The following is a 13,208-nucleotide window of genomic DNA, read 5'->3' on the forward strand; positions in this document are numbered from 1 at the left end:
GGGGAGTGGAGTGTTTGTCATTATCTGTGTTTGAATGGGCAGTACAGGGTGTGCATGTGTGTGTCTGTAGCTGCTCTCTCAGATCCTGTAGCTCCATGATGAAGGATCTTTCCCTGCGCTGCGTCTCCTCTTTCACAGAGGCCAGCTGGGCTCTCAGGGCCTGGTTGTCCTGCCTCAGTTCTGTGGTCTCTGCTCTCAGGGCAGCGATGGCTGTGCTGATCTCTCTGCTCTGCTGGTTCTGCTCTTCCTGCTGCTGCAGAGGGAGATATGCCTCGGAGAGCCTGGCCATAGTGAGCTCTCTGAACTCTGCAAACTCCAGCTCAAGCAAGGCCAGGGTCTCCCTCATATGCTGGGTGTCAGATCGGGGAGAAGCGGGGGCAGCACAGGGCAGGTTAGGTACAGTGGTGGGTGTGGTTTCCTCTGAATCTGAATCCTCTCGCTCTGTGGGGAGCGTGAGGGGACACTTTTCCTTCTCTGCCTTCACTTTCAGGGCAGGGAAGTGTTTCTCAAAAGCATCCAGGTTGGCCTCAGTAGCACTTTGTATGAGAACAGTCCCATTTGTGTAAATGTTCACATTTAGCACTATACTGTCCAAATGTTCATCTTCACAAACTGTTATTTTGCTCCCCTTTCCTATCCCTCCCTTCTGAATATGAGGGTAGTGTTTACATACAACACTGTGCCAGGCCTTGGTGTTATTTGTGAAAAAGATTAAATTGTTTTTAACCTTACTGTTTGCCTTTTCAGCAAAGTCCACATATAGGGTTTCGGGGTTGTTTCTCATAACAGTTAGTTTATGTTTCTTCTTAGCCTTTGCACTTCTCAGCTTAGGAGGGTACGGAATCTCCACAGCAGCGTGCTTGGTTACCATGGTGACAGCTCAGAAAATTGATACTTTTCAACAGCTTTAACTGCCACTCCTTCTAGCCTTGGGTTGAGCTATTGAGCTAAGCTAATGCTATCAGATCAGATTTTTTCTTTTTACTGTATTAAATATTATATTACTACTTTAATTAAAGAAAATATGTATATAGTTATCCAAATGTTCTAATTTATGACTAATGTATACAGTTTCTCCCAAGGCTTACCTTTGCTTTTTATTTCCTTTAACTTTGGCTTAGCTTTGCTCCTAGCTTTCTCCTAGCTTTGTACCTTCCCTTGTTATGTCCGTATTTAAGTTATTTTCTATTCTTCTTTTGTTTTTTTTAAATTATATTTTTCTATGTTCTTCTTCTTTTCTTTAATTCTGCTTTTTTATCGATTATATGTATTTTGTTTCACATCTAAACACTGTATTTGTTTGATATTTTTAAGAGCTCATTCTTTAAGCAGCCACTCTATAAGCAGCCTCCTCTCTCTCTCTATCAGATATCCTTCTGTTCCTCTCTCTCTCTGTCTCTCTCTGTCCCTCTCTCTCTTTGTATCTCTGTCCCTCTCAAATTCAAATTCAAAGTGCTTTATTGGCATGACAAAATTAGCATTTGTATTGTCAAAGCATGGCAAGGAACATGAGAAACAAAGAATTATAACAGGATAATATGATTGTCTATATAGTGCACATATAGTGCAGCATATACATACATACATACATACATATATATACGCACATATACACATACACATACACATATACATGCACATACATACATACACACATACACATACATATATATACAGATATACACATAGATATACATAAACAGTTATTAATTTTTATAGCACTAACATGCTAATAACATAATAATAACAGCCAACATGTGTTGATTCTAAGCTTTTTGAGCCACCTTTGTCACTGCCTGTGAAACCCTCTCTCCCTCAGAATGCAGGTCATTTGTACCCATGTGTATGATGATGTTATCAGGTTCGCCTATTTGAGAACAACAGAGGAGTTTGAGTGCTGTGTAAGTAGTGGGACACCAGAATTTTCCTACCCTGTGTGTGGGGAACATCTCTCTGTGCTGCAGGAACTTGCCATTAGAGTTGATGAGTATGGCAGTTTTAGGGGGCTGTTGTGGTGGTGGTGGCTGGTTCTCAGCAGCAGGCCGTGGGCTGGGCCAGGTAGGGGCTGAGTGTGGCTCTGGGCTGGGCCGTAGCTCTGCCTGGCTGCTCTCAGGCTGTGATGCTGAGGGAGGGCTGGGGTCCTGAGGGGTGCTGAGCTCTGGGCTGGCCCCTGGCTCTGCCTGGCTGCTCTCAGTCTGTGATGAACAGTCTGTGGTCTGCAGTGAGTCTGAGGGATGAGCTGCTCTCACACTGAGCATCTGATGGTTCTGTGTGCCTCTCTGCTCCAGTGCCTCTTTTACTTCACTCAGTTCTGCTCTTAGGTCCTCATTTTCCTTACGGAGATCAGTTATGTTTTCTCCTAGTTGGCCAATTTCTGTCCAGGTTTCCTCTTTAAATTGTGTAAATTCAGTTGTGAGTCTCTGAATACTGTTAGTCTCTGAGAGTTTGTTCTCTCTCATTTCTATTGATTCTACCTCTAGGAGGGATAGGCAGTCCTGGATGCGTTGTACAGACACAGGTGTTCTGGGTGTGGCAGGGCTGTGGGCTGTCAGTGTGCTGGAGGAGGTTGGCTGAGCAGTGCTGGGCACTCTGTGTGTAGGGGAGGCTGACACTGTTACACTGGGAGCTGATGTAACTTTAGAGGGCACAGAGGATTTTTTATTTTCAACTACATGTTTTAGTCTCTGAAAGTTATTTTCAAACCTCTGTAATTTACTGTCAGATCCGTGGATCATGATAGTGCCGTTGTAGATATTAATGTTAAATTTGGGGGTGGTGTCTAGGTATAACTGCCTCATTGTTTTATTTCTGCCCATTTTCAAGTTTCTATCTTCTGCACGGAGAGCAGAATGCCAGGCTTCTGGGTACTCTGTGTAGAACAGCAGGTCTGATTTGACCTCTTTCTCATTTAGCACAGTAAGATCTGCTCTCAGTGCTCTCAGATTGTATGTAGCTAGCTAATCGGAATAAAACAACACAGCATCACACCTGCCTCTGAAGCACTCTGCCTGGCTGTGAGGATGGAGAAATCCTTATATGGTCCTCAGAGAAAATGAGCCTTTTTTCAGGCTTTCCCCATTGACTTAACATTGGGTGGGTGGGGTTTCAAGTTCTTTTTGCAACCAGGCGTTTCAGTTCACGCAGTAGCCACTGGGGTAAAAGGCTTCACTCATAGAGGCGAGTTGTTGCCCCTTGGTGAGTGTACACTACACAGCCACTGGTCCAAGGCAGTGTGTGTGAGTACCCAGCCACGCGTCCAAGGCAGTGTGTGTGAGTCCCCAGCCACGCGTCCAAGGCAGTGTGTGTGAGTACCCAGCCACGCGTCCAAGGCAGTGTGTGTGAGTACCCAGCCACGCGTCCAAGGCAGTGTGTGTGAGTACCCAGCCACGCGTCCAAGGCAGTGTGTGTGAGTACCCACCCACGCGTCCAAGGCAGTGTGTGTGAGTACCCAGCCACGGGTCCAAGGCAGTGTGTGTGAGTACCCAGCCACGAGTCCAAGGCAGTGTGTGTGAGTACCCAGCCACGGGTCCAAGGCAGTGTGTGTGAGTACCCAGCCACGCGTCCAAGGCAGTGTGTGTGAGTACCCAGCCACGGGTCCAAGGCAGTGTGTGTGAGTACCCAGCCACGCGTCCAAGGCAGTGTGTGTGAGTACCCAGCCAAGGCAGTGTGTGTGAGTACACAGCCACGCGTCCAAGGCAGTGTGTGTGAGTACACAGCCACGCGTCCAAGGCAGTGTGTGTGAGTACCCAGCCAAGGCAGTGTGTATGAGTACCCAGCCAAGGCAGTGTGTGTGAGTACCCAGCCATGCGTCCAAGGCAGTGTGTGTGAGTACCCAGCCACGCGTCCAAGGCAGTGTGTGTGAGTACCCAGCCACGCGTCCAAGGCAGTGTGTGTGAGTGTACACTACTCAGCCACGCGTCCAAGGCAGTGTGTGTGAGTGTACACTACTCAGCCACGCGTCCAAGGCAGTGTGTGTGAGTACCCAGCCACGCGTCCAAGTCAGTGTGTGTGAGTACCCAGCCACGCGTCCAAGGCAGTGTGTGTGAGTACCCAGCCACGCGTCCAAGGCAGTGTGTGTGAGTACCCAGCCACGCGTCCAAGGCAGTGTGTATGAGTACACAGCCACGCGTCCAAGGCAGTGTGTGTGAGTACCCAGCCACGCGTCCAAGGCAGTGTGTGTGAGTACCCAGCCACGCGTCCAAGGCAGTGTGTGTGAGTACCCAGCCAAGGCAGTGTGTGTGAGTACCCAGCCAAGGCAGTGTGTGTGAGTACCCAGCCACGCGTCCAAGGCAGTGTGTGTGAGTACCCAGCCACGGGTCCAAGGCAGTGTGTGTGAGTACCCAGCCACGCGTCCAAGGCAGTGTGTGTGAGTACCCAGCCATGCGTCCAAGGCAGTGTGTGTGAGTACCCAGCCACGCGTCCAAGGCAGTGTGTGTGAGTACCCAGCCACGCGTCCAAGGCAGTGTGTGTGAGTACCCAGCCAAGGCAGTGTGTGTGAGTACCCAGCCAAGGCAGTGTGTGTGAGTACCCAGCCACGCGTCCAAGGCAGTGTGTGTGAGTACCCAGCCACGGGTCCAAGGCAGTGTGTGTGAGTACCCAGCCACGCGTCCAAGGCAGTGTGTGTGAGTACCCAGCCATGCGTCCAAGGCAGTGTGTGTGAGTACCCAGCCACGCGTCCAAGGCAGTGTGTGTGAGTACCCAGCCACGCGTCCAAGGCAGTGTGTGTGAAAGAGCACGCTGGAGACGCGTGAAGCCTTGCCCGTGCTCTGACTGGCCACGCCCGCTGTGAACCACCTGTGTCATCCTCAGATGACTCCAAGCGCTTCACGGTGAAGGTGCGTCAGGTGGAGCAATACCCTGTGGATCTGTACTACCTGATGGACCTGTCCTACTCCATGAATGATGACCTGATCCGCCTGCGCACCCTGGGGGACTCCCTGGCCCAAACCATGGGCCGGACCACCAGCGACCTGCGCATGGGCTTCGGGGCCTTCGTGGACAAGCCCCTCTCCCCTTATATGTACATGTCCTCTGCGGAGGAGCTGGCCAACCCCTGCCATGGGTGAGTACATGCAGACAAGGGAACTGTTTGGGCTCTATTGTTCACTGTCATGGGCTCTATTGTGCACTGTCATGGGCTCTATTGTTCACTGTCATGGGCTCAAGTGCAGTTCTTCTCAAATTATGGAATTAAAATATGATGTTTGTTTTTATTCATTGCGCTTTTCATGTTTTGAAGGATTGTTTAATCCTCTTTTAAGTCACATTATATAGCTGTGCATGCCATGAAATGTAAAAGTTCCATAATTCACATGGTGCAGTATTTTAAATTATTACAGAAAGAGATGAAAAACCTGATCAAATTAAAGACTGAGGTGAATAGGCTCCTAATTAGTGAAGGTGTGACACATGGTCGCTAAAACAAACTATTTGGTAGATAATTTAGAATTCAAAGACAGCGCAATGTTAAAATAACGTATGCGTGGCTCTATATAATTTGCTTTATCGTCAGCGCGTGAGCTAGCCTCTTTCTCTCTGGGATGGCAGGATGGGCCGTACCTGTCTGCCTCAGTTTGGGTATAAGCACGTTCTGACCTTGACGGAGGAGGTGAGCCAGTTCACTGCGGAGGTGAAGAATCAGGAGGTGTCCCGAAACAGGGATTCTCCCGAAGGAGGCTTCGATGCTATCATCCAGGCGATAGTGTGCCAGGTGACCCACGTGCGCATACACACACACTCACACACACACACACCACACACACACACGCTCACACACACTCACAGACACTCACACACGCACACATTTACACACATACATACACACATACAGACTTACACACACACACTCACACACACACACACACACACACACACACACACACACACACACACTCACACACACCCACACACACACACTCACACACTCACAGACACTCACACACACGCACACATTTACACACATACATACACACATACAGACTTACACACACACACACACACACACACACACACACACACACACACACACACACTCACACACACACACACACACACACACACACACACACACACACACTCACACACTCACAGACACTCACACACACGCACACATTTACACACATACATACACACATACAGACTTACACACACACACTCACACACACATTTACACACATACATACACACATACAGACTTACACACACACACACACACTCACACACACACTCACACACACACACACACACACACACACACACACACTCACACACACACACACACACACACACACACACACACACACACACACACACACTCACACACACTCACAGACACTCACACACACGCACACATTTACACACATACATACACACATACAGACTTACACACACACACTCACACACACGCACACATTTACACACATACATACACACATACACACATACAGACTTACACACACACACTCACACACACATTTACACACATACATACTCACATACAGACTTACACACACACACACACACTCACACACACACTCACAGACACACACACACACACACACATACATACACACATACAGACTTACACACACACACACACACGCACACATTTACACACATACATACACACATACAGACTTACACACACACACTCACACACACACACGTACACACTCACAGACACGCACACATTTACGCACATACATACACACATACAGACTTACACACACACACTCACACACACACACGTACACACTCACAGACACGCACACATTTACGCACATACATACACACATACAGACTTACACACACACACTCACACACACGCACACATTTACGCACATACATACACACATACAGACTTACACACACACACTCACACACACGCACACATTTACGCACATACATACACACATACAGACTTACACACACACACGTACACACTCACAGACACGCACACATTTACGCACATACATACAGACATACAGACTTACACACACACACTCACACACACACACGTACACACTCACAGACAACCACACATTTACGCACATACATACACACATACAGACTTACACACACACACTCACAGACACGCACACATTTACGCACGTACATACACACATACAGACTTACACACACACACACACACACACACACACTCACAGACACACACACACGCACACATACATACACACATACAGACTTATACACACAGACAAACACACACACTTATGCACACACACACACACACACATGCCTCGCTGAATGCTAATCAACTGAATCACCAATGTTGGAAAAGAAGCAGAACAGACACATCCATGGTTGACTCTACCAGTGAAACCACTGCAGTACTGTAATGTCAGAACGTAGTATACCAGCAGAACCACTGCAGTACAGTAATGTCAGAACGTACTATACCAGCGGAACCACTGCAGTACAGTAATGTCAGAACGTAGTATACCAGCGGAACCACTGCAGTACTGTAATGTCAGAACGTAGTATACCAGCGGAACCACTGCAGTACAGTAATGTCAGAACGTAGTATACCAGCAGAACCACTGCAGTACTGTAATGTCAGAACATAGTATACCAGCAGAACCACTGCAGTACAGTAATGTCAGAACGTAGTATGGCAGAGGAACCACTGCAGTACAGTAATGTCAGAACGTAGTATACCAGCGGAACCACTGCAGTACAGTAATGTCAGAACATAGTATACCAGCAGAACCACTGCAGTACAGTAATGTCAGAACGTAGTATGGCAGAGGAACCACTGCAGTACAGTAATGTCAGAACGTAGTATGGCAGAGGAACCACTGCAGTACAGTAATGTCAGAACGTAGTATGGCAGAGGAACCACTGCAGTACAGTAATGACAGAACGTAGTATACCAGCGGAACCACTGCAGTACAGTAATGTCAGAACGTAGTATGGCAGAGGAACCACTGCAGTACAGTAATGTCAGAACGTAGTATACCAGCAGAACCACTGCAGTACTGTAATGTCAGAACATAGTATACCAGCAGAACCACTGCAGTACAGTAATGTCAGAACGTAGTATGGCAGAGGAACCACTGCAGTACAGTAATGACAGAACGTAGTATACCAGCGGAACCACTGCAGTACAGTAATGTCAGAACGTAGTATACCAGCGGAACCACTGCAGTACAGTAATGTCAGAACGTAGTATGGCAGAGGAACCACTGCAGTACAGTAATGTCAGAACGTAGTATACCAGCGGAACCACTGCAGTACAGTAATGTCAGAACGTAGTATGGCAGAGGAACCACTGCAGTACAGTAATGTCAGAACGTAGTATGGCAGAGGAGGTGCAGATGTCGGATGCTGGTCCATTGATGGATACTTTCTATATTCTGTTGGAGAGGCAGCTGATGATGTAGAAGATGATCTGGTGATCTAGTGAGGAGTAAGTGAGGAGATTTTCTGCTGGGATATGGGGCTGCGTTGTGTTGTGGTAATGGTGATATGTTTTTAAAACACCTCAGAGAGAGGAGTGGTGAAAATGAACTAACATGAACTTGGGGGCATCATTGGAGATGGAGTCAAATTAGCTGATGGCACTAACAATGTGTTTAGCTGCTTTATTGACATAATGACTTTTAAATAGCAAATTTGCAGTGGGGGAGGGGGGGAGTATTTTTCATAGAAATTCCAAAGATTTTTTAAGTATTCTGGAAGAAAGCCAAGGAACGTATTTGCTCCTGACCAACGCTGTTTATGCAAATGACCAAATTCATGAAATAGATTTTTCTTAGTGAATTGATCTAGCAAACATAATTGCAGCAGGCACAACATATCAAGATTATAGATATCAATCCCCTGCTATAGAAGAATCTGTGCTAGTGATGCTTTTTATCACCAGGGCAGCTGAACTCAATCTCAATAGGGATGTATGATTTTGTTTAACCTCCGCTTATAGAAGCAAGTCGGTGAGGGGTCATATGAACAATTATTAATAATCAACATATGGCAGTGAGAAGTCTACTTCAATTTCAACTAGGTCAATTTGAATGGGTAAACCCATCAGTGGAGGTCAATAAATAAACAAATGATGTAGCCTCTGTAAATGCAAACTTAAACGTTTGTCTGTTAACAGTTTGAGTTTACTTCCAATCTATTTGAACAGCACCTGTCAGATATAAATAGGTTTCCAGCGAAAGTTTGATTGCTGTGATTATATTATAATTACCTGTTGTGTGGTAACAGCGTGTGCGTGCTCTTTGTCTCCATATAAGGAGAAGATTGGCTGGCGACCGGGTGCGTCCCACCTGCTGGTGTTCACCACCGACGCGAAGACACACATCGCCCTGGACGGCCGCATAGCGGGCCTCGTTCAGCCTAACGATGGAGAGTGCCACTTAGACAGCGGTGGCAACTACGACAAGTCTTCTACACTGGTACGGTGCGTGCGTGCGTGCGTGTGTGAGTATGTGTATGTTTTAGACCAAATACTCCATTTGAATTACCGTTATAAGTCAGTAAAATTTTGAAGGATTCTCTTTTTCCACCAGAATTGAGAACAAGTCTGCTGTGTTGCCATAGAAATATGTATTTAGTAAGTAATGCGTTACTCAGTTTTACACCATAATACCATTTTTCAAAACCTCTTTTCCTGCAGGATTACCCCTCATTAGCCTTGATTACAGAAAAGCTGTCAAAGAACAACATCAACCTGATCTTTGCAGTGACGAGCCCTGTAATGGAGCTCTACCAGGTGAGAACCCCCCTCTCCTTCATTTCCGTAATCGTGCTGAGGAGCAGTCAGCTATGTGGGCCGTCTCTAGGCCTGACCAAACTTGCTACGTGGGCTATCTTCTTGACTGCAGATGTTTTTGAAGTCAACAGCCACTGTTTTTCAGGACATGACATAGCCCAGTGATAGATGAGTAAGGGAGGAACATCAGAGAGTTTTCTGAGAATTTTCTGAGAATGGAGGGGTGGGGAGTGCTCTGTGAAGGAGAGGGGAGGAATTGCTGCATGCCCGTGCAGCACAGGACCAATCGTCTCTCTCCTCTCCAACGCTGCTCTCAGAACTACAGTCAGCTGGTCCCCGGGACCGCCGTGGGGCTGCTATCCTCTGATTCCAGAAACGTGATCCAGCTCATCGAGACAGCGTACGCGGTGAGCAACTGAGCAGCCAGTCGTCCAATTGCTTTTGGTCCCCCAAAACAGGAGGACTGTATATAAACAAGACCAGGTCAAAACCTAGTATATGGCTGGACCTAACACACTTCATCCGGCCGACCAATGGTGTAACTTCATCACTCAGTCACTCAGTCACAGATATTCGCATTTGTAGGGCTGTTGCGGTCCAGCCAAAAAGGCTGTAATTCCTACATGGATTATGAGATATGGACGTAAATGCCTTTAAATCAAAGCTGTGCTGTAACCACAAATTCAATAAATGTTTTCATCTTTTTATTTCAAATCCAATGTGCTGGAGGACAAAGCCACTCTCCGGTGCTTTTGTGTGTGACTGTGTACCCTGCCCGGGAAACTGACTGTGTCCTTCGACAGAAAATCCGCTCCCATGTGGAGCTGGAGCTCCAGGGGGTGCCGGAGGAGCTCTCCCTGTCCTTCAATGCCACCTGTCTCAACGGAGAACTCATAACCGGCCTGAAGTCCTGCTCTGGCCTGAAGATCGGAGACACCGTCAGTACCCTTCCACCCTGCTGCCCTCATTCCTCTTTTCCCCTCCTGCTTCTCTCCCTCCTCTCCTCCTTCTTCCCTCTTTCCTTATTGTGGCCGTTTTGCATCAGTGCAGATAGAGTTACGTCCCCCCGTCAGCTGCGTAGGCTTTAGTTGCCCAAAAATGGTGCTCAAGTCTGTTGTCAGGAACCCCGGCCCAGTTCCAGCCCCAGCTCCGCCTCACTGTGGGGCACCTCAGAACCCAGCGGTTCTTCTCACACACGTTACATCCTTCACACGTTTTTTGTCTGGAATTTGCGTGACGTGTTGGGTCCTGTTCTCTCTCTCAGTAACGCAGACCGCAGTCAGTTCTGTGTAAGCGGATATTACACAGAGTTCCTCCTCTTCTGTGCCATAAGCGTCTTCCACAACCCCCTGCTGCTGGGCTAGCTGCCAGAGTGGCCCCTTCACATGATTAGTGTGCATGTAAACGTAGCCATTGCATTACAAGTATTGCTAAGTCTTGTCTTTCACTATATGTGTTTAATCTATTGTAAAGCGAAGTGACACAACAAAGAGCTCTTCTGTGCTAATAAACAGTTTTTAATAAAAAATATCAGATAGACCCCTGAGCTCTCAAAATGCTAACAGGCGCCTCCTTCACAATGCCCTCCTCCAGGTGTCTTTCAGCGTGGAGGTGTACATGCGGGACTGTCCCGCGGAGAAGCGCAGGACCTTCACGCTGAAGCCGCTGGGTTTTCGGGACACGCTCGAGATCACCGTGGACTTCCAGTGCGAGTGCGGCTGCCAGGCTGACGCCCAGCCCGACAGCCCCGTCTGTAACCAGGGTAACGGCACCTACGAGTGTGGCGCGTGCCAGTGCGACGCGGGGTGGCTGGGCCCACGCTGCGAGTGTGCCGAGGGGGAGTACAGCCTCTCCGAGCAGGACAACTGCAGCCCCCCCAGCTCGGGCCCCCCCGAGGCCCAGCCCATCTGCAACGGGAGGGGCGACTGCATCTGCGGACAGTGCATCTGCCACGCCAGCAGTTTCGGCAAAGTGTGGGGCCGCTACTGTGAGTGTGACAACTTCAACTGCCTGCGCTACAAAGGAGAGCTGTGCTCAGGTCAGTGCTGGGAGGGGGTGGGGGCAGGGGGCGTGGGGCGTGGGGCGAGCGGTCCCACGCCCCCCGTGTCAATGTGTCAATTAAGTGGTGGAAGGATTTTTGAAATGCATATTTAGGAAAAATTCTGAACAGTCATCAACATTCCTATCAGAGTCATTTCAGATTTAATAGTGCAAGCACCAGACAGAGAGACTGGGTGGCATGGCTGACTCTCAAACGTATACACCCCACCTCTATGTGCTACCCAGGGTGCAATTCACTGCTGTATTGCTTTCTATACTGTAATCCCATCTCTGTCTGCAACTCTCGGTTTTACCTCCTGTCTGAATAAATGGGGAAGAAATAGCACCCTCCCCTCGCCCCCCCCCCCCCGGTTACTCGGTGAGAGAAGAGAGCACAGAGCGGGGGAGTGGTTGCCAGGGGCGATGCTTTGCGTGTTCCTCATGTCTGTGCAGGCTTGCAGCGTGCTCACTCACCACACCGTCGCTCGCTGTGAGTGCACCAGCACCACGAGCCCTGGAGAGAGAGAGTGCTAACGCTGCGCTAGCTTTGGGCTGTGCGTCGCATCGCTAGCTTTGGGCTGTGCGTCCCATCGCTAGCTTTGGGCTGTGCGTCGCATCGCTAGCTTTGGGCTGTGCGTCCCATCGCTAGCTTTGGGCTGTGTGTCGCAGAGCTAGCTTTGGGCTGTGCGTCGCATCGCTAGCTTGGGCTGTGCGTCCCATCGCTAGCTTTGGGCTGTGCGTCCCATCGCTAGCTTTGGGCTGTGCGTCCCATCGCTAGCTTTGGGCTGTGCGTCGCATCGCTAGCTTTGGGCTGTGCGTCCCATCGCTAGCTTTGGGCTGTGTGTCGCAGAGCTAGCTTTGGGCTGTGCGTCGCATCGCTAGCTTTGGGCTGTGCGTCCCATCGCTAGCTTTGGGCTGTGCGTCCCATCGCTAGCTTTGGGCTGTGCGTCGCATCGCTAGCTTTGGGCTGTGCGTCCCATCGCTAGCTTTGGGCTGTGTGTCGCTGCACTAGCTTTGGGTTGTGAGTCGCAGCGCTAGCTTTGGGCTGTGCGTCCCATCGCTAGCTTTGGGCTGTGCGTCGCACGCTAGCTTGGGCTGTGCGTCCCATCGCTAGCTTTGGCTGTGTGTCGCTGCACTAGCTTTGGGTTGTGAGTCGCAGCGCTAGCTTTGGGCTGTGCGTCCCATCGCTAGCTTTGGGCTGTGCATCCCATCGCTAGCTTTGGGCTGTGCGTCGCAGAGCTAGCTTTGGGCTGTGCGTCGCATCGCTAGCGTTGGGCTGTGAGTCGCAGAACTAGCTTTGGGCTGTGAGTCCATCGCTAGCTTTGGGCTGTGCGTCGCATCGCTAGCTTTGGGCTGTGCGTCGCATCGCTAGCTTTGGGCTGTGCGTCGCATCGCTAGCTTTGGGCTGTGCGTCGCTGCACTAGCTTTGGGC

At 49.2% G+C, this 13,208-nt stretch overlaps 1 protein-coding gene across 2 annotated transcripts in view; it reads left to right on the forward strand.

Annotated features, from left to right (window-relative positions):
- LOC135243377 (integrin beta-3-like) overlaps positions 1-13,208 on the forward strand; it is a 43,024-nt gene that overhangs the window by 12,224 nt on the left and 17,592 nt on the right. For both annotated transcript variants that reach the window (XM_064315158.1, XM_064315159.1), the window contains exons 4-10: positions 4,810-5,062; positions 5,548-5,710; positions 9,258-9,419; positions 9,641-9,736; positions 10,054-10,143; positions 10,540-10,674; positions 11,330-11,774. In XM_064315158.1, the coding sequence (XP_064171228.1) occupies positions 4,810-5,062; positions 5,548-5,710; positions 9,258-9,419; positions 9,641-9,736; positions 10,054-10,143; positions 10,540-10,674; positions 11,330-11,774 (1,344 nt within the window). The remainder of the gene's footprint in view (positions 1-4,809; positions 5,063-5,547; positions 5,711-9,257; positions 9,420-9,640; positions 9,737-10,053; positions 10,144-10,539; positions 10,675-11,329; positions 11,775-13,208) is intronic.

The sequence above is a fragment of the Anguilla rostrata genome, chromosome 17, assembly GCF_018555375.3.
Source record: "Anguilla rostrata isolate EN2019 chromosome 17, ASM1855537v3, whole genome shotgun sequence".
In the NCBI taxonomy this organism is placed as follows: Eukaryota; Metazoa; Chordata; class Actinopteri; order Anguilliformes; family Anguillidae; genus Anguilla; species Anguilla rostrata.